At 48.4% G+C, this 20,543-nt stretch overlaps 1 protein-coding gene across 5 annotated transcripts in view; it reads right to left on the bottom strand.

The window, feature by feature from the left end:
- The window catches only part of LOC144762305 (exportin-5-like), a 2,106,094-nt gene that overhangs the window by 1,481,494 nt on the left and 604,057 nt on the right, over nucleotides 1–20,543 (bottom strand). For all 5 annotated transcript variants that reach the window (XM_078647454.1, XM_078647456.1, XM_078647455.1 and 2 more), the window contains exon 12: nucleotides 14,877–14,967. In XM_078647454.1, the coding sequence (XP_078503580.1) occupies nucleotides 14,877–14,967 (91 nt within the window). The remainder of the gene's footprint in view (nucleotides 1–14,876; nucleotides 14,968–20,543) is intronic.

Here is a 20,543-nt window from a genome sequence, read left to right as displayed (position 1 = left end):
GTGTGTTTCCTGTAGTAGGAGCACATCGGCCCCCGCCCGTTTGGTATAGTGAAGGATGGCCCTCCGCTTCACCTTGTCTAGGGCCCCACGGACATTCCAACTAACTATGCGCAAGGAACCAGGGGTTATCTGAATTTCCTTCTGCGTGCCAGACACAGCGAGTGCATCATACCATCGCGGCCAGTGTATGTGTTACCCAGTATGTACCGTGAGCTGCAAGCAACCAGTATGGACGCGCAATCTAACAACCAGAATAAACCCCCACCCCATACCTCTCAAACATGGAAGTATATGTCGCGGTCGGATAGGCGCCAAATCCTCAACCGGGGCACAGGAACCATGCCTTCCAATGGATCCCCAACTGGCCACCCATAGCCCTCGGGCCTTACCCGTCCCCACCCACCACCGTGTGGCCGGGATCCCAGCCCCATAAACGTGCCTATATGGACATCTGATCGCTATCCCAAGCCTCCCCGCACCTGCCAGGCCCACTGATAAGTCCGCCAAAGCCTGTCTCTCCGGAGTCGATCCCGTCCGCAGAAGGGAGGAGCTGGACCGAGAACGACGCCTGGACCTCGATCTCCTGTTGCCTCTCAGCTGGCCCCGAGGGCCCCTCCGGGCCACCTCACTCGAAGATGAGTCCGATTCCCTACCTGGCAGCGTGTGAACTCGCACCCGCCAAGTCTCATCAGTCCATTTGAAGACTTCCTCTGGGGAGTCGAAGAAATGTGTACGAGAGCGGAATACAACTCTCAAGTGGGCCGGACACAACAACGCGTATGGGAGTTTGAGGTCCCGGAGGCGAGCCTTTCCTGCTAAAAAGCATTGCCGGTGCTGCTGCACCAGTCGCGTGTAGTCCGGGAATATGAGGATACGTGCGTTATCACATGTGAGGGATTCCTTAGCTCTGGCCTGTTACAGGATAGTGCCTCGGTCCTTGTAGTACAGAAATTTTGCCATGATCGGCCGCGGGCGAGCCCCTTGCGGGGGCTTCTGCATAAGCGCCCTGTGGGCCCACTCCACCACGAAGCAGCAGGAGAGTACATCCATGGGAGCTAACCCTCTAGCCACTGTGTCAAGAAGCGCTCCATGCTGTCTCCCTAGCATCCCTCCGGGAATCCCACAAAGCGAAGGTTGTTGCGCCGAGCACGCCCCTCGGCGTCTTCAGCCCGCATTGGCGAACCTTTCGGAATCTTTTCCATGGCTGCCACTTTCTTCTTCAAGGTCGTGACATCATCCTCCACCCACGATATGCGGGTCTCAGTCACTGTGATGCGTTCCGCGGCATTGCACAAGTCCTGCCTCAACAGCAGGACATCAGAGCCCACTACCCCCATCTTAGCGTCAAGCATATCCCGGGTCTGGGTGATGGCCGCCATGAGCGCCGCGTTATCCGGCATCTGCCCCTGAGGGCCCGCTGTCCCGGCCACAGCACCCGCTCCAGTAAATTTATCAATTGTGCCTTGCTTGGTGTGGCCCCCTCTGCCCTTGCCGCGCGTCATAGTTGTACACCAGACGCTCCCTTTAGTCACTCAGGGGCGGCCCCGCAGGGGAGCGAACGCCGAAACAGTCCCACAGCCAGGGAGCGTACCCCTAGTACAACGGTCTCCCCCTCCAAGCTGCCCGGCAAATAGCGACCGCCCAGAGGCCGCACAAGATGGCCGCTGGTTCTCCTTCGACCCCACTACTGAAGGGCCTCACCTCGATGGCCCGATCCAGCCACCGATATTCAACACAGTCCTTAGTTATGTGTGGGGCTCCGCTTGACAGCGCGTCCTTGATCACCCGGAGTCTTGATTACTACACTATTTCAGGCGGCTCCGGGGCTCCGGCGTTCTCAGGGCGGGGGTCCATGAAGTCGTGAGCTCCGGGGCACCACCGCGGCCGCTGAGCAGTTAGAGCCGGCCGGCCCGGGAGGGGACCAGGCAGCACAGGGGGGCAGCCAATTAGCTGAGCAAGTGGGCTATGCGGGCGCCCCCAGCACCACCGCCACATCCCCAAAGCCTGCAGACCACACGCGGCCGCCCCGGGGCTCCACAAGATGGCTGCCAGCTCCCCCCCTTGCTCTTCCACTGGGAGGCTCTACCGCCGAGGCCCGAGTCAGCCACCGATACCAGCCGCCTCTCTCCTCTGCCTGTGGGGCACCACCAGCTGCCCCGCTCCGGCCTCCCCCGGCGCTGTGATCCCAGGGGGGGAACCGGGCTGGAGGATGTACCCGGGTGCCGACCCTCCTGCAGTGCGCCCGTCAGCCGCGGCGTATCCCAGGCACTTTGCCCTGCCGGATCAATCAGTGGAGTCCCTGGCTACACGAAGACGCCGTCTCCGCACCTTCTCCTACTACCAGCTCGCGTCGGAGAGCCGCTCGGAGTCGCAGGGACTCACCGGCATAGATCACACCGACCCAGATGATAGTAGGCAGGATATTTAATTAGGATATTGCGGGGCTGGACGGAGCGCAATTAAACCACGACCGCCATCTTCGCTGGCTAAGCCACGCCCACTACGTTACCCCCTTTTTTTAAAAAAATCTTTTTATTGAAACAATACAAAGTTAAACAGTGACCGAAATGCAGAAATCACAAGATCAAGTACATCAACGACTCACAAATAAGCACGATACATTGCAATAATTTATAAAAACAGGCCTAAGAAGTCTCAAAATCCTCAGGTGTCAGCTCTAGGGTAGGTGGTTCACAGATGTCACCACGATAAGGATTCCAAGCGCTCCATATCTTGGCCCATTTACGGGGTCGTCCCCTGGACACATAGACATACTTTTCACGGAACATGCACCAGTCAAGGTCTTCCATCCACTTGCTAACTCTGGGAGACCGGGCCGCCCCCCAAAGCTGCGCGATGTTACGTTTAGCAATTGCACACGCCAGGGTCACCCACACCCTCCCATGTATCGGCAGGTCCGTGGGTTCCCACACATTTAACAAACATCGCCTTGCCTCAGGAGCAACCCGCAACTCCCACACTTCACTCATCTTTTCGTGGATACCATCCCAAAACTGGCGGACCTCACGACATTCCCAAATAATATGCATGAATGACCCCGGTAACCCACAGCCTCGTCGGCAGTCAGGTGAATCCGCCAGCCCCATTCTCTGCAAGTTCAGGCCCGTCACATAGGAGCGGTGAAGGGTCCGAAGCTGAATCAATCTCAACCTCATTGGTACCGCTATCTCTCTAGGGGACGCCACCGCCTCCCTCCAGTCTTCGTCGTCCAGCTCTAGACCATCGGCGACCCACTGACTGCGAATGTGCACCAGCGGGTCCTCCGAGTGGTTGACCAGCTTACGATACGTGAGGGAAATCGATTTAGTTGGTAAAAGGCCATCCAATAGGCGATCCTCCAGGGGGGAGTATTCCGGTAACTCCTCACCACGAGGTACCACCGCTTGCAAGGCATGACTAATCTGCAGGTAACGGAACCGCTCGGTGTCATTCAATTGGTATTTGGCCTGCAGCTCCTCAAAGGTCAAGATCCTACCTTTGCCCCAAATGTCGCGAATCCGCGATATGCCGATGAGATCCCACCGGTCAAAACCCTTCGACTTCCAAAGCATCCCCAATCTCTCAGAGCTCCAGAGCGGCGTAGACAAAGTCAAGCGTCCCGCCCAACGAAGGGCGGTGTTGGCCTCGTGCCACACCGTCGCGGAGCGCAGAGTGGGCCCCGTCAAAGGAAACCGCCCACGGCGAGCATATAGGACACTGGTGAAATCGCCCCCTGGTAACTGGCTACGGTCCATCTCAAATCCAGGGTCATTAGGAGAGCCATATATCGCCTGATTGATAGGGGCCAACTGTGAAGCCCAATAGTATTTACGGATGTTCGGCAGCCCGATCCCACCGTCATACCAGGGCAACATCAGTTTGGAGAGGGCGATACGTGGGCGTCCCTCCCACAGCAAGCCGCGCTGAAGAGACTCTATCTCACGAAAATACGACGGGGGAATCGAGTCAAAGGAGTTATGGAGAGCATATAAAAAGCACGGAAGGGCCATCATCTTAAAGAGGGTGGCGCGACCCAGCATTGTGAGAGGCAATGCCTTCCACCGCACCGTGTCCGCGCGCAGTCTGGCTAAAGGAGGCAGTAGATTCAACCTGTGGCGCACCGCAGGATCCAGAGAAATATGAATCCCGAGATAACGGAAACTCGTCGACTCCACCCTCACAGGACAATTATCGGGAACCCTGGGGGGGATCTCCGCTCAGTACAAACAACACCGATTTAGACCAGTTTATCAAGAAACCCGAATGCCTGCTGAAAACGGCTAGTATGCCCATAAACACGATCAAAGAGGACCGGGGGGAGGAAAGATACAAAAGAATATCATCCGCATAAAGCGAAATCTTGTCTTCCCACTCCGGAGTCCAGCGCAACCCCTTGATGGAACGGTCTCAGCGCACCCAGGCCGCCAGGGGTTCCAGGGCAAGAGCGAACAGTAACGGTGAAAGGGGGCAGCCCTGGCGAGTGCCACGCCCAAGAGAAAAGTCGCTCGACTTGTGATTGTTTACAACGACCCGAGACAACAGAGCAGAGTACAAGAGTCGGACCCAGCCAATAAAGCCGGGGCCGAAGCCTAGTTTAGTTAGTACGGCAAAGAGATAGGGCCATTCCACCCGGTCGAACGCCATGGTGGCATCCAGCGACAGTAAAATGGCGGGCTCATAGATAAAGGAAACATTCGCCAGGACACCATGAAGGCGCCTAAGATTCAGAGCAGTGTTCCTCCGAGGCATAAAACCAGACTGATCCGGGTGTACCAGGGTAGATATAACCTTTACGAGCCGTGTAGCGAGTAGTTTGGCCAGAATCTTGGGCTCCGCGTTTAATAGCGAGATCGGGCGATAAGAGGAGCACTCAAGCCGCGGCTTGCCTTCCTTATAAATAACAACTATGTTAGCCACTCGCTGGTCATAAGGCAATTGACCACACTCCAAACTCTCAGCAAACATGCCCCTCATATAAGGGGCCAAGCGATCGGCGTTGGGCTTAAACAATTCGATCGGAAGGCCATTTGGGCCAGAGGCCTTTCCAGAATGCACTCCCCTAATTGCCATTGCCACTTCGACGTTACCCCTTTTTAACAAACAAAAAGAAACTTGTTACTTATTTGATACCATAGATTTGCAGCATAAATCTATTTCAAAGTGCATGCTGTGCCTTGATACACCCTTCAATGGTTTGACTCTCCTCTGTTTACTTGAGACGTGAGGCTTGAATAACTTGTGCAGGCAATTTAGAGACCATCTTTAGATTGTATTGTATTTTTTCACAGTATCCTATAAAGTTTGATAAATGTGTGGAATACTGGGAGCGTGCTTAATGGTAAACTTATTATTTACTCTTCTTCACAAGTACACCAACACACCACATCAACTCTTAAACACACTCAATCAGGTTTCCGGCCCAACCACTGCACCAAGACTGCCCTCATAGCAGCTACAGACAACATTAGATTCATCCTCAACCGCAGAAAAACAGCCCTCAAACTGCTTGCCTCTCATTGGCCATTTGACTTTGTCTCCCACTCTAACCTGATAAAACCGATTACACAACACATGAATCCAAGGACCTGTCTTCAAATTGATCTGCTCCTTCCTCACTGGAAGAACATAAAAAGTCACCCTGCCACTTTACGCATCAGAAGCCAAGAACCTGCGGAGACTTCCAAAATTCTTCTCTCAGCCCAACCCTATTCCATATCTACATAACCCTGCTGATAAAACTCATCAGATCACATGTCATTAACACACTTAGTTATGCTGGTTATACCCAACTAAAATCTCACCGTCTGACAAATTCCCCACAACAAAAAACAGCTTCACCACCTGCACGACCGCCATAGCATACTGGATGAGATCAAACTTGCTGAAACTCAACACAGACTAAACAGAAGTGCTGATCTCTGGAAGGAAACCTCAGCTTGGGACTCCACTTGGTGGCCAAAAGACCTCAGGTCCATCCTTACCACCAACACCAGAAATGTAGGTATCATCCCAAGATGACAAGCTCGACCTGACAGACCAAGCAAACGCTGTGGTCTGTCCGGGAGGAAGCGGCGAGAGAGAAGTGCACAGGCCTTCATTCGGTCCCTCGCGCATTTCCCCGAGTGAGACTGCAAGTCCACCATTTTGTGCGGGCGTAGGCGGTATAAGGCGGGGAGCGGTCGCGCTATATGTCACAGTCTGCAGGGACGGACTGGATTAACCTGTGCCCATATACTTTGATTGCGGACTGAGTCTCGGGGGGGCCTGTACACCCTGCCACGTGTGTTGTTGCACCCTCTTCCCCCCCGAATACATGCATCTATGGTGAGATGCAGGTACAACAGTTGCTGTACTGCTGTAGCTCTCCCATTTTTCTTTTGGACGTGTTCTGTGTCATTGAGTGATTGAGGGGAGTTGCAACGGTATTGGCACCCTATCGAACACTTCCAGGTTGCGGAGTCCCGTGCCTAGGATTGGAGACAGATATTGGCCGGCCTGATACTTGCGGAAAGATGGCCCTGAGGGGTGAGCTGGAGTCTGACTTACCCTGCAAAATAGTGGTGTGAAAAAGTGGCAGCTTGAGAGGGAACGCAAGAGGAGAGTGACCGCTGTCGACGCATAGGAATATTAGTCGAGAAGTGGAGTGGTGCACTGGGCCTTGCTGTTTCCTGGAGGTCAACTATCGGAGGCGGGGATATGTGTGGGCTGTGTGCATTGATCCTTGTGTGCCACTGGTCACGGTAATAAAGCGCCCTGATCTACAGCATTGGTGGCATCACACGGTATATTGGTCGCACGAGGTGAGTCGCCATGGGGAAGCCGGAAACATATCAGCCGAAGATTACTTTTGATTAAAAAACGAACAAACCCACGGACGCAGACGCAGACGCGGACCGCCAGGAACCACCGGGGGACAGCACTGTGTTCCAGAAACCAGAGGATGAGATTTGTTCGATGTTTAAAGACTTGAAATCCAGTCTCCAGGGGATAGACTCGAAAATGGACTAGTTGGCGGAACTGTTAGATAGAATAACACAACGAGTTGAAAAGCACGACGGCCGGCTAAGTGTGATTGAAACAAGGATCACAGAGACGGAGGAGGGTCAAACTGACATGGACAGAAAATTGCGTGGTATGGATGGTGTTCTGCAGCTCATTAAACAGAAGAATGAGGATTTGGATCCCAGATCGATGCGAAATAACATTCGCGTCACGGGGATTGCAGAATCCACAGACATTCAGAATATGGAGAAGTACATAGAGGAGATGATGCGCGAACTCTTTGGCTCTGAGCTGTCGTCAATGTTCTTAATTGAGCGCGCACACCATACACTGGGTCCCTGGCCCAAGCCGGGAGCACCGGGCGAGACCTATCCTGGCCCGAGAATTAAATTATAGGGCTAGAGACTCGATTCTTCGGCTTGCTAGAGAAAAGGGGGCTATCCAATTTCGAGGTAATAATATAGCACTATACCCGGACTTCACGTTCTAGGTGCAGGCGGCGCAACGTGAATTCATCCCTACAAAGAAAATATTCCAACAGATCGGTACCAAATATGCTTTAATCTACCCGGCAAAACTGAGGGTTCAGAGCCCTTGAAAGCCGACCTTCTTTACGGACGCTAAAGCAGCGCTGACGTATGCGAAGCAAATGGCGAAAGAACATAAAAAGCAAACTCCACACACGGACTCGCAATCGGAGAGGACATTGAGTGATAATGACTGACATAATGGGTATTGATCCTTGGACTCGCAGATAAGTGGAAATATGTTACTTCTGTTCTATTCCGATATGGTTATCTTTTTTGATTTAGAAAAATTGTGCTATTGCCTTGTACATTGCTGCCCCCACATAACTGGCCGGTGGATCCCTGTTGTTTGGGTAGTTGTACACATTACTCTGCTGAGTGGTATTGCATTGACGTGACATGTTCTGGCCTAGGCCGCCCTACCAAGAGAGTAGGGTAGTATGCCGTTGACCTCAAGTACCCTGTGGGAGGATTCCCTTGTGCTTGTTCTTTTGGTTTTGGGTTCTTGGTGGGGTGGGAAGTGGGGGGATGGACACAACCTAATTGGGGGGTTGGTGTGGGAGGTGGGAGGGGTAGGTAGGGGTTTGTTCCTTGTTGTTGCTGCAAGGTTACACAATTTAGAAAATGTCTTGTTCATGACTGCCTTGCCATCTTGCGTAGCAGTACTTTCTGGGAGTATTTTGGGGAATTTTAGGGCTACATATAATTGGTCATCATGGCGGGCAGTATGGGAGAACAAGATTGCCCATGAATATATGGTTCACAATCAACGACTATGACTACTCTTAATTGTCTCTCATGGAACGTCAGAAGATTATACGTTAGACGGAAGGCCAGACTAATTCACTCCTACTTAATTAGACACGGGGTGGATATATGTTTATTGTAGGAACCTCACCTAGCATCACCAGCTACTAATGTCCTTAAGCATGCTAGATGGGGTGAGGTGGTGGAGGCCACGTACTCTAATTACTCCAGGGGGGTAGCGATATTGATACGCAGAGGACTGCAGTGGAAGACACATCAGACGATGATTAATAATGAGGGAAGATATGTATTGCTCCTAGGTACGCTTTGCAACACTCCAATAGTGATCGTTAACACATATGGTCCCATCATTGACTGTCCAGAGTTTTTACAGACTTTATGGCATGAAATTCAATCACTGGGTAAGGTGGTGATGCTCTGGGGTGGAGATTTTAATGTTGTTCTGTCCCCTAGTATTGATAGACAGGGTGCAGATCGTGAGCACCATCCAAGGGCGGCTGGAATGCTCTTGGGCATTAATGAAGATCTACAATTAGTTGACACATGGAGAACATTGCACCCGCTAGCTAGGGATGGCACGTGTATTACTCAACATCGTAATGCCTGGTCCAGGTTGGACTTTTGGCTGACGACCCGTGACTTGCATGCTAGGATAACTGGAGCTAGGCACTTCCCGCACACCTTTTCGGACCATGCCCCTGTACAGAATACATTGCAAATCCCACAACCATACATTCAGCCATTCAGCTGGAGATTTCCATCGAGGGCGCTGTTGGATTTGGTCTTCAGAGAAGAGCTTAGAGTGAAAATAGTCGACTTTTTTTAGCAGAATGAGGGTTCGGTGGACTCCCCTGGGACACTGTGGGAGGCCTTCAAAGTGGTTGCTAGGGGGCACTGTATGGCACTGAAGACAGGAGTGTTGAGGCACATACGCAATACCCTACACAGGCTGGAGGGTGAGATTAAAAAGTTAGAATTGAGCCTCCAATTCAATCCCTCCCCTAACACCAAGGCTGCGTTGAGAACTAAATCAACAGAATTCCAAGAAAAGGCAGAAGGGGAAACTGCTTACTTGCGTAAATATACCCAGGCCCGTAGATATGGTGAGGGTGATCGAGCAGGAAAAACGCTGGCGAATATGCTCCGTCCCCCTAGGAGATCGGACTACATAACTGAACTCCACAGGGACAATGGGGGGTTAGCTGGAATTCCGCAGGATATCCTGGCGACCATGACAACATTTTATAAGTCACTATATACCTCTCAGAATGACCCGTCTCATTCCGACATCTCGGACTATTTGGACACAGTGGCTTTGGCATGGTTTAATGATGGGGCTAGAACTTATATGTAATTGGCCATTACTGTAGACGATGTGAGACAAGTGATATTGAGCATGCCTGCGGATAAGGCCCCGAGCGCAGATGGTCTCACTGCGGCCTTTTATAAGGAATATGTAGACATTATATATAGCCCCCCGTCTGCTGCTGGTTTTTCAGGAGGCAATGGAGACAGGAGAACTGCCACCTACTCTTAGAGAAGCCACAACAATAACACTATTGAAACCCGATAAGGACCCAACCAAACCCGATTCTTATCCACTGTCCCTGATCAATCTAGATGCAAAAATATATGACAAGCTTTTTGCCAATAGACTACGTCCTATGCTCCCACAGAAAGCGTTATCGGATCAGTCCGGTTTTATACCGGAGTGGTCAATAGCACATAATCTCCGGGTCATCTTTGGCCTGTTGCATTATTTGGCAACGCATGTTTAGGCGGTGGCAGCTCTGGGAAGGACAACCTCGACATCGTCATGAGAGCGTTGATCCGCTATGGGGGACTGACGGGGATACAGATAAATTGGTCGAAATCTATGTTGATACCTCTTACGGACAATACTGAACCCTGCGTTACGGAATTTCCCATTTAATGGGTGACGGAAGCAACACGTTACCTGTGGATTTGGATAAGCAGATCCATTCAAGAATTGTGGCTGGCCAACTACAGACGAGATGTAGATTTGATAGAGAGTAAAGTACACAGATGGAGAAATCTCCCATTATCCCTAACCGGCCTTATTGCTATAACTAATGGTAATTCTCCCCAAACTTTTATATTTATTTGTGAATATTCCTTTGCCTCTTAACACACATTTTTTTAAGCGGCTTCAAACGATTATACTTGAGTTGGTGTGGGTGGTTAGACAGCCTAGGGTGGCTTGGAAGTTGTTGACCCTGCCATTCTCTCAGGGTGGCCTGGCAGCCCCAGAAATAGAGTTATACGCCTATATTGCTCAGGCACAGTTTTTGGACTACTGACTGCATCCAATACCATATCAGCCACACGTTGCCATAGAGATTGACAGGACTGCGCCCACCCCTCTGGAGGTAGCAGTATTTCAGCCTTATAGGCGTCCACACTCAGAAATAGATACAGTGGAAGCACTGAAATGGGCGAGGGCGGGTCAACCCCCTTTGGGGGGGTAACCCACTCTTGGGGCCACTGACAGGCAAGGCTGTTACTGAAAGAGCTAAAAGGCACAACTTGGTGATGGGCCGTGATTTATACCCAGATGACAAATTTTTGACCATTCAGCAGATGTGTAACCCACTCACACCCTCTGCTTCGGACATGCTACTTTACTATCAACTAAGGGCGGCGTGTCGGGCGAGGTATGCTGGTTTCCCCGCTGCTCCAGCAGCGCTCCACGCTCTGGAAAACGTTATATCCAACAAGTTCCCTCGCAAATTAATGACGCGTATATATACTATAACTCAGGAGTCATCACCCATTTTTTCTGGTAACTCTAAAGTTGACTGGGAAAGGGAGTTAGATTTGTCCATCACTGACAAACAGTGGCGGTTCTGTTGTACACAGTTAGAACACATCTCAACGAATTATAGGCTACGACTTCTACACTTTAATTTTCTACACAGGGTTTATAGGACACCGCTACAGCTAAGCCGCATGGGTCTAGTCTCAGATGCGGGCTGCTGGAGATATGGAGCCTCGGATGCTACATTTGCTCATCTCTCCTGGTATTGCAGGCCGGTAGCAAATTACTGGAAGGAAGTTTTTCGACACATTAGTGACGTCATTAATATCCCCTTGCAGGCTAATCCCCTGATGGAGCTATTGAGCTTAGTATCTGAAATCCCTAACAAATCTAGGAAATTGGTGGCCATGCTGCTATTGTTGGCGAAAAGACAAGTAGCAATGCACTGGAAAAAGGCTCATCCGCCTTCTATAGCAGAATAGATAAATGCAGTCACGTATTGTAAAGATCAATTATCAAATTATTGGGAATTAATGCCAAGTGGCTCTAGGCCGCAGGATATATGGGGTCCCTTTGTATACTGGTTGGCCCAAGGTGGTTCGGACCTCCGTATGGACAGAGATAGACAAGAATAAAGTGGCCTGAAGTGTGTCTTTGTGAAGCAGGTACATGATGCACGTCCTCTGATAAGAACTGCGGTGTTTTTCTGACAATGGGTCGTGCCCGGACGGCTACACAACATTGGATTGTTACGCATGGTGGGCTGTGGGTTGGGGAATTGCAGTATGTGTTACTTTGACCTGGCGGGGGGGCAGGAGGGGGGGGGGGGTGGGTTGGGGGGAGTTGTTCTTTTTTAAATTGTTTGGTAGAAATGTGTATACGGTATAGATTGCACGTTCTTGCCATGTGAATTGGATTGGTACATATTTGTGGACCCCTACATTGTTGCCGGACCTCTGGGTTGTCTGCGAATTGGCTGTGTTATATAAACCTATGGTGCTTACTTCACTGCTGCCAGCCCCTGGGTTGTGGGCAAACAGACGTGTACTTCATGCAATCTGTAATAATTTTTTTTTTTAAAAAGAGAAAAAACACATGCATAACTGAATGGTTGTGAGCAGATGCCCCGGACCCTTGGGAAGAGGATGTGCCCAAACGGCTAGAGCAGGTGACCTCAAGACTGGCGAACCGGGTTCGAGTCTTGGCAGGGATTCTCATCATCCTGTGATTCTGGACAAATTACTTAATCTCCTCGTGCCTAACAAAATGAGTGTGTTCAGCTGTAATGGAACTGGTGCTCATGTACAGCGTTTTGATACCTTCGGTCGAATTTGCGCTATATAACTACAATGAAAATCCTTTAACAAAGACCGCACCAGCGAAGTAGATTAATCACTGACGAGAGAAGCTTAGACAGAAACTGAGGGTTGGAAGTCCTGTGACAGCCAGATAACCATCCCGCCGCATCCATACACACATAAACGGGACTCTACTTTAGGAAGTCCTTAAAAACCTTGATCTTTGGTATCCCTGACAACACTGTGTGGTCTCTTACCTAAAGTTCTGACATCTGAGTTTCTGTCAGCTCTTCTCCTATCAGGTGCCCTCTTTCTCCGCATAAAGCGCCAAGATACTCCTTGGAGTGAACGTTGCGCTATATAAAAGCTCTTTCTTTCATTCAATCATTCAAAGCACGTAATGTGTAGTGACCTCGTCTAGTGCTATTTGCGAATTTTGAAATAATAATTGTTTAGTCTACAGGGAATATTGGTAAACATTGGTAAAATCTTAGATTGGGTTTTAGACCTCACTCAATCCCAAAATCTCCTTAGCTATCTGAGCTGAAAATTCACTTAACCTATGCTATGATGCGATCTCAAATACAAAAAGCACCTTCTTTGATAAATGTTTCAACAAGCATCTATGCAATGGTACAAATGACATCAATCTTGTGAGTTTTGAATTAAGATACTATGTGGATGGTGAAGATCCGTCCAAGTGAACGACTCAATGTCTTCCAAAAATTAAAAAATTAGTGTTACAAGTATATTATAAAGTGGAAGGCTATCTTTCCTTCAATCAGTGCATTCTAACACGCAGTGCATTAAGTAAATGTAGCAAACATTACTGTATGTCTTGCACCAGGACATAATAATGTTAGGTGTATTAGACTGCTACATTAATAATTCATGGAATCAAATATTGTACAGTGTAAAACCATCTGCTAGTTGGTCGCCTGACCGGTTTAAAAAGCTCCATGGATGGTTCATTATCAAGAGAGGACTTCTACAAAATGCTCACCAAATGTGAGAACCATGCCTGGCCCGTAATGTAACTACTAAATTAATCTAGTCTTCAGACCTTCGCACTTTAAAAAGAAGACACATCGAGCCTCCGAAGGAAGGATTATGTTACTTGCCCAGTACGGATCGGTTCTTGGCATGTAGAGCTGTAGATTCACATGCTTTGCATACTCCTGCCATCTAGTGTTGGGTCAGGATGTTTGCAAGTTGTTTGTCTTTGAAGAACTCTTTCCTAGTCACGAGGTAAGGTGACTCCTCCTTTCGGTGATAGTGCGCATGGGCATCGATTCCATTGTCAGATAGTTTTTTTCAGCAATCGGGTTCAGACGGGTATTGGTGCGCTCCAGTTCGAAACCGTTCTTCGGGTTCCCCTTGGTGCGCAATTCTCTCTACCCTCGACTGTATTGTTTCTTACACGTTTCCCAACTCTCCGCATATCGTTAAGGTCAACGAAATCTACTTTTTGATCGTAAAGCTTCATGGGCGGTCTTCGGGCCTAACCGCATCGGTCCAGCTCTCTGATGTAACAAACTCTGCTCAAATTCTGTCCACAGTGCCACACAAAGTACCCGCGCACTGACTCACACCAGGTATGTAACTTGTGCTTGTCTCCAGAACACGAAGAAGAAGACTGCAACGCTTGCAGAAAGTTTCGGTCAAAGAAAACCCTTTGCGACCATCGGGCTCGACATCGAGAGATGGAGCGTGAAAGCATTGAAGTCACGCCAGATATCTTCGGTGAAGATATTGGGAGGATATTGGGGTATCAGCAGCTGCTTAAAAATGTAAACACAGACACCTCTCTTCCCCACGACCATTTCAAACAGTAGAGATGAGTGCCAATACGATTCATGGGCCTTGCCAGATATAAAGACCTGCAAAGCACCTGTTCCCCTAACTTTGCACAAAACTGAATATCCTCTGACTGATCTTATAGCCCTTCAACCCTCTTCTCCGGTGGTCAAACCCACTATTGTCAAGATTGCTTTGTTGTGTTGCCTTTCATGCATTCCTCCAATGCTCCCCAATGGTTACGGTTAAGAATCAGATACTCAAGCCACCGCTTTATTAACAAGCAGTGCTAATTATGCTTCCTAAACAGTAAAAGACGTAATACAGATAACACCGAATATATGATAACTATTAACATTCAATGTAAAGCTTAACAAATATCTTTCAAAAGTAATTTCTAATTTTATATGTACCTAAACCTTTACAATAGCTGCATGGTTCAAGAAATGGCAATGCAAAGCTTTAAACAATTTGGACAGATTTTAACATCTGCCGCTTTTTCTTCGATGCCCTGCAATCAGGTTTTAAGTCGGCATCAAAGGAGCAATCAGAATGCAAGAGTACCTGCCCATATTTTGGGGAAGAAGTAGTCCTCTTAATTGCAGAAACTGAAGTTATAGCACCTAATAAGATAGTGGAACTTAGCATGAATTACATTCTACATTGCTGGAATACTTGTCATGCCACTGGACCACAATCACTTACTTGCTAAGAATTCATAGTAGTCCTCGTCAGTAGCAAAATCGAGGCGAGAATACTCACAGCTGGGGTGATTATTTTTGGAAGGAAATCCCATCTGTGAGGAAAGAGTCATTAATTAATATAGCAATAGCAGTGTCAGGTAAATAAGCCCTGCTTGGGCTGTAAAAAACAAATGAAATTGTGTAACGCTTTCACAATATGAACACAGAGACCGACAGATAGAACCTCCACCCTCTTCTCCCCCAACAAAAAGCTAGGATGTGAGGGCAGGGGTGTGGGCAGAGGATGGGGCACATTGTGTCCTAGAGTAGTCTTTTTTCTGGTAGGCGCAGATTAATCAACAATTAAGCTATATAAAAATCATTCATGGCAGCTGACTTAGATGTACTTAATGACTGCAATGCTTATCCATCTGACTGTATTTGTAGAACCTAGAGCCTTGCACAGTACTGTTATCTGCGTAGCAGAAGTACTGGCATGAGAGGAATAAGGGATTGAAGCTGGGCCTTGGCTTTGCATTAAACTCTGTCTGTATTTCACATCAAATTATTGATTTGTACGTCGACATGTGGGCTGAGATCTTTCTGAGTGAATATTGTGTGGAGCCTTTTCAACTCAGGGGAAGCTACTTAGACCATCCAGAAGGTGCAGTTTCTGTGAAGAGATCAGTTGCAGATGGAGGTTTTTGAAAGCTGGTTTGTGTCAGGTAGTTGGTAAAAAGATCTTATTCTAAGGAATGGAAGGAGATGCACCCTAATCCTCTCGGTAAGACGCAATGTGAGGTGATCTGAGGTTAGGTCTTAGTATTTGAAATTTATCAGGGCACATCTCAAGTTAGATTATGAGAGGAATTCCATGTTCCATACGTCTCACCTAAATTTAACTAAACTCTTATAAGCAATATTGTGTTGTTAGTAGTGTGAGAGGTGCAACAAGTGATTAATAGAATCAGTCATAAACCACAAGGGTCTTACTCAGAAACATAGGCCAACAGGCTGGGCACACTCATTCAGTTCCATAATCATTCAGCCCAGTGTGTTCACGGCAGAAACCCAGAAATACTGAACATCTATTCTGATAGGCTTAGTAACAGTTTACTGACTGCATCTGATAGTGTTGTGCAATGATTCAAGGATGCTCTCTTGCTGCTCTTTTTTTGCAGTGGTAATCAAAAAAGCTTTGAGACACTTTCTAACTTTCGAGTCACCTGGATCATTGTTTATCTCTTTTCAGAATGTCCTGTAGGAGGTTCAAGTTCCTGGAACTGCCTGTATGGCAGTCTCCTATATGGACACAGAAAGAGGAAGAAGGTCTGTAAACCCCAGCCACTCTGGGGCTATTACAATCAGCAATGGTACTTGACTATGTGGAGGGCTTGGCCAAGGCAGTCAAGAAGATGGACATGATCTTGGAGAGCTCTGACCCAGCGCTCCAGAGTCACGGAATATGCTGCAGTAACAGCAAACATTAAGGGCTGCACCAATAGGGCACTGATGGAGGAACTTCAATGAAGCCAGTCTGAGAGTATGGAGAGTTCCGGTGTGGCTGCAGCCCATGCACCCCCTCCTCCTGAGAACAGAGAGCACCTGAATATGTGTGGGGGGGCTACAGCCAAAGTGATGTGCAGGGCCGCATAGAGGATTAGATTAGCTGTGTGGGGGCATATGGCGATCAAAGCCCTCTGGCATGCAGGTATGCCCCTTCTAAGGGTGAATTCCATCAGACAAGAGAAGGCAGGGCGTCACAAAAAGGATAACATCCAGCTGCCTAGTAAAGCCTACTCTGTGAAAGCTTGCATATTTCCGCTAGGCTACTTTGATTTGTGTAGTGCGGGTTGGCACTGAAGCAGCTCGCCCTATTCCAATGGAATGAAGACCATAAGTGGGTATGAAAGCGGAGAGCAAAGGCTAGCAACCCCTGGGATATGTCCCAGGTCCATCGAACAAACAGCCTCAGACTCGCGCACATTGGTTCATCTGAGGTGGGAAGCGGGACCGAGGCACTTAATTACCTGAATCACAAACGAGTATCCTGGCCCCCAAAAACAACCCAACCACAACTTTTTCTGTATAGTAACCAGGACTGCACCCGACAACTGAACAAAGCCACATTAGGGGCAGACTAGATCAAATACAATGGACAGTCAAAACATGAAAATGGCTAAGCAGCCTAAAGATAAGCTATAAGGCACTAAAGATCCTGACAGAAACAAGGTGTAGAAACGTGATAGGCTGGATATCATACTGGAGACATTCGACATAATTAGGAAAACAGTCACCCTAGATCTGGGACCAGTGAGAAAAACATACTGACAAAATCTCAGACTGAATAAACTGTGTAACACTTCAACCACAAACGACTGAACTACGACTACAAATGCAAGCCCTCATGGTCCACAATCGCGTCATGGAAGGCAGAGCAGAAAACGCTGAAGGGCATGCTATTCAGCGGCAAACTGTAAATAGAAGGCATGCCAAAGGAACGGAGGGACAAAATACTATTGAATTCTTGGAGAACTGATTTCAAACCATAGTGACAGCTCAGAAATCAGAGTTATTCTGAATTGAAAGAGTTCATCAAGTGCAGACAATATGTCCTGCCCCAAGCTCGGTAGTGGCAATGCTGATACATTATAAAGATAGATACATTTTCCTGCAGGTAGCCACTCAAGCCTCACACCTCAAAATAGAAAAACAAGTGTTAAACAGTCTAGCCCATAGGGCCTCATTTCAGGGAGTGAAACACAAGGTGTGCAAAATAGGACTCAAGTGTGCTTTGCTCGTCTTTGCCAAGCTAATGATAAAGAAGAAACAAACATACTACTACTTCACTGAACAGGAGTAAGCCTGGGAGTGGGTCATACAACAGGGTTCCTCATCTCCACAAAGTTGCGAGACACAAGTCAACAAGTGCAGACGACAGAAACAAAAGAAGGGACGCAACCTGCTCTTGAGGCCCACTGCAGTCCCCACCATCAAATGTGGCAGACCCAATTGGTCCAACGCCTATTTTAAATGTACACAACAGCCAAAGAGAGAAATACTGAAGACCATTACAGCAGTTCTGCCTAAAGATGACAGACCAGCCGAGCTGCTAACTATATCAACGGTTGTCGATTGCAAAAATGTAGATAAGTTAAGAGCACACAGAAGACAAAGGGTCCATCCACAGCTAATTCACAGCAATCAGAGGGAGTTTGTCCCAGAAAGGAACACCTTATTCAACATCTGTGGGCTCTTTCACATAGTAGACAGCATGACAGAAGAGAACGCAAATGAGGGAGTGGGCTTAACAAACATGGAGAAAGAATTTGATATGTTAAACTGGGGTACCATGTCAAGGTGCTTGAAGCAATGGGTTTTGGTGCAGAGATGAGAGAGTGGATTAAACTGTGGAGGACCAGCAGGGTGATTTCAGTGCCTTGGTGGCTAAAGAGAGGTTCAAGGCTTTGCCCCTGCTGGTATTTGTCTTGGCCATGAAGCTATTAGCTAGCCAAATGAGGGGGGAAATGGGAGGACAGGAGCTGGATATTACAGGGCAGAAACATGTCATATGCTTTATGCAGATGATATTTGCAATGCAGCAATGGGGCTTCCTCATACACTGGGAAAACTGGAATAATCTGAAAATGTATCTAGCCTGATAGTAAACAGAATTAAACATGCAAATACATGAACTTCACACTTTCATGTGTGTGCATTAGAATACTCAGACAGTAAGCAGATGTGTTGCCTGCCAGACAAAATAAGGAATTGGTATAAACTAGATAGGTAATGAGCTTTTGGATTAAATTACCTCCGTCACTGCTCGGTAGAGTAGCACTCCGAAAAAAGGTCCTGCTACAGCACATGTTATATATATATTTTTTTTTATATATTTTTTTATTAATAGAAGAAAAACAAGAGGAAATAGTACACATATCGGGTATCATACAATAGAGTACATTACAACGGTGAGTAGGCGAATAGACCAATGTGGTAAAATCAATGCACGGAGTTTAAGACATCAACATTAGCAGGCATGTGAGAGAAGAAAAACAGTACGATCAACAACCCCGTTGAGCTGATGCCTTCAAGGCCTGTCCACCCACGAAGCAGGATAATTGAGACCAAAGTAGACACCCAGATATGTGAAAAAGATCGACTCAGGATAAGCAACCCGCCTCTCGTATGAAAGGAAAGGAAAGAAAAAGGCCAAAGAACTAAACAAAGACAAAACAACCCCCCCCCCCTATTCCCCCCACCCTGCACCCCTGCAATGGCTACGGCCTGACCCCACTAGCAGCGTGCCTGTCGCCCAACAACTAAGACCTAAAAGAAGGAAAAGAGTGGAGGAGGAGATATCATACAGGCTCCTGGTCTCCCCTAACCCCCGCCAGAAGCCAACCACCCCTAAATATAGTCAAAACATTGTAAAAGCTGCAATTACAAGCTAAACAAACCGTGGAAGGTTATAAAAACCGCCCGACTCCCGCATCATTATAGGCTGCAAGTCCTGTATCAAATGAAGCCATTATATCAAACCCAGACAATCAAACTCATCCCTGGCCCTTGTCATCTTTCGTGCGAGCTCTCTCCGCTCGAACCGCCATCTCGACAGGAGAATCAAAACGTCCAAGAAAGTCAAAACCAGTACTGTAGGATCGAATCCAAAGTTTTAGTACTCGAAGTCTACAATTCAAACGGAGTTATCGGTCCACCAGCAGTAAGTCACGAGAACGTAGTTGAACCAACTGGGAGGAGAAGAATGACAAATTAATCCGGTAGGCACTGAGGACGTTATCCAGGAGTATAAGATGGGCTGTGTCCATCCTGGGCGGTATCACCATTGAGTATGATGAGTTTTTGGTAGTTCCAAGCTCGCAAACTGTTGTTCGGGAACTGACAAAAAACACCAGATTTGGTTTCCGCACGGGGCCCTAAGTCACAAGCAAGACCTGCTTCGCGGGTAACACAACTTGTTTCGAATATGGCAAAGGGTCGGAGTCCGGTCTCAAACACATAGTTTCAGCTGTTACGATCATTTTGTGGATGATGGCGGTGACATGCAAATGAAGCGCCCCAATGGCGGCCATTACGGTCTGCAGCAACAGCGTACATTCCGCCCGCTCCATCTCCTCTCGCGAAGCGACAGATCAGATCTTTAACCCCGGAGGTCGACAACTCCGGGGTAACAGGCACAAGCGGAGCGGACGGTAACGGTGGGAACACGTCAATCTTGTGGTTTCTACCCCGCCAGCGAGGATCCAAACCCGTCGACCCCGGGGGCTCAGCAGGGTCTTCGGGCAACGGACCACGGTCCACAGCTACAGGTGCGTCTTGCCGCCGTACCCTTGGCATCAACCTGACCACAGTACCACCATCCAAATCGGTCAGGATATTCTCCACTTCGGGAGACCGGACGCCGCCCAAGTCCCGCGGCCGATGTTGTTCAACTCCAACCCGGATGGGTCAGAAATCGAGGCCCCGGCTTCCACGCTGCGTTAGGCCGAGAATGAAACACGGCGTAGCTTCACCATTCGAAACGATAAAAAGCTCGGTATTGCACCTTTAGGCTCAGCAACAATTCAGCCACACGGGAGTCTGGTCCGAATTCAGGATCGATATCAGGATTTATCAGCTACTGGCGGAGGTCGGCGGAGCCGGGAGCTTACGCGGCTATCTTGGTTGC

Source organism: Lissotriton helveticus, chromosome 6 (assembly GCF_964261635.1).
Source record: "Lissotriton helveticus chromosome 6, aLisHel1.1, whole genome shotgun sequence".
Classification (NCBI taxonomy): domain Eukaryota; kingdom Metazoa; phylum Chordata; class Amphibia; order Caudata; family Salamandridae; genus Lissotriton; species Lissotriton helveticus.
Note: the sequence above shows the minus strand (reverse complement) of the source record. Positions and strands in the feature narration are given on the sequence as shown.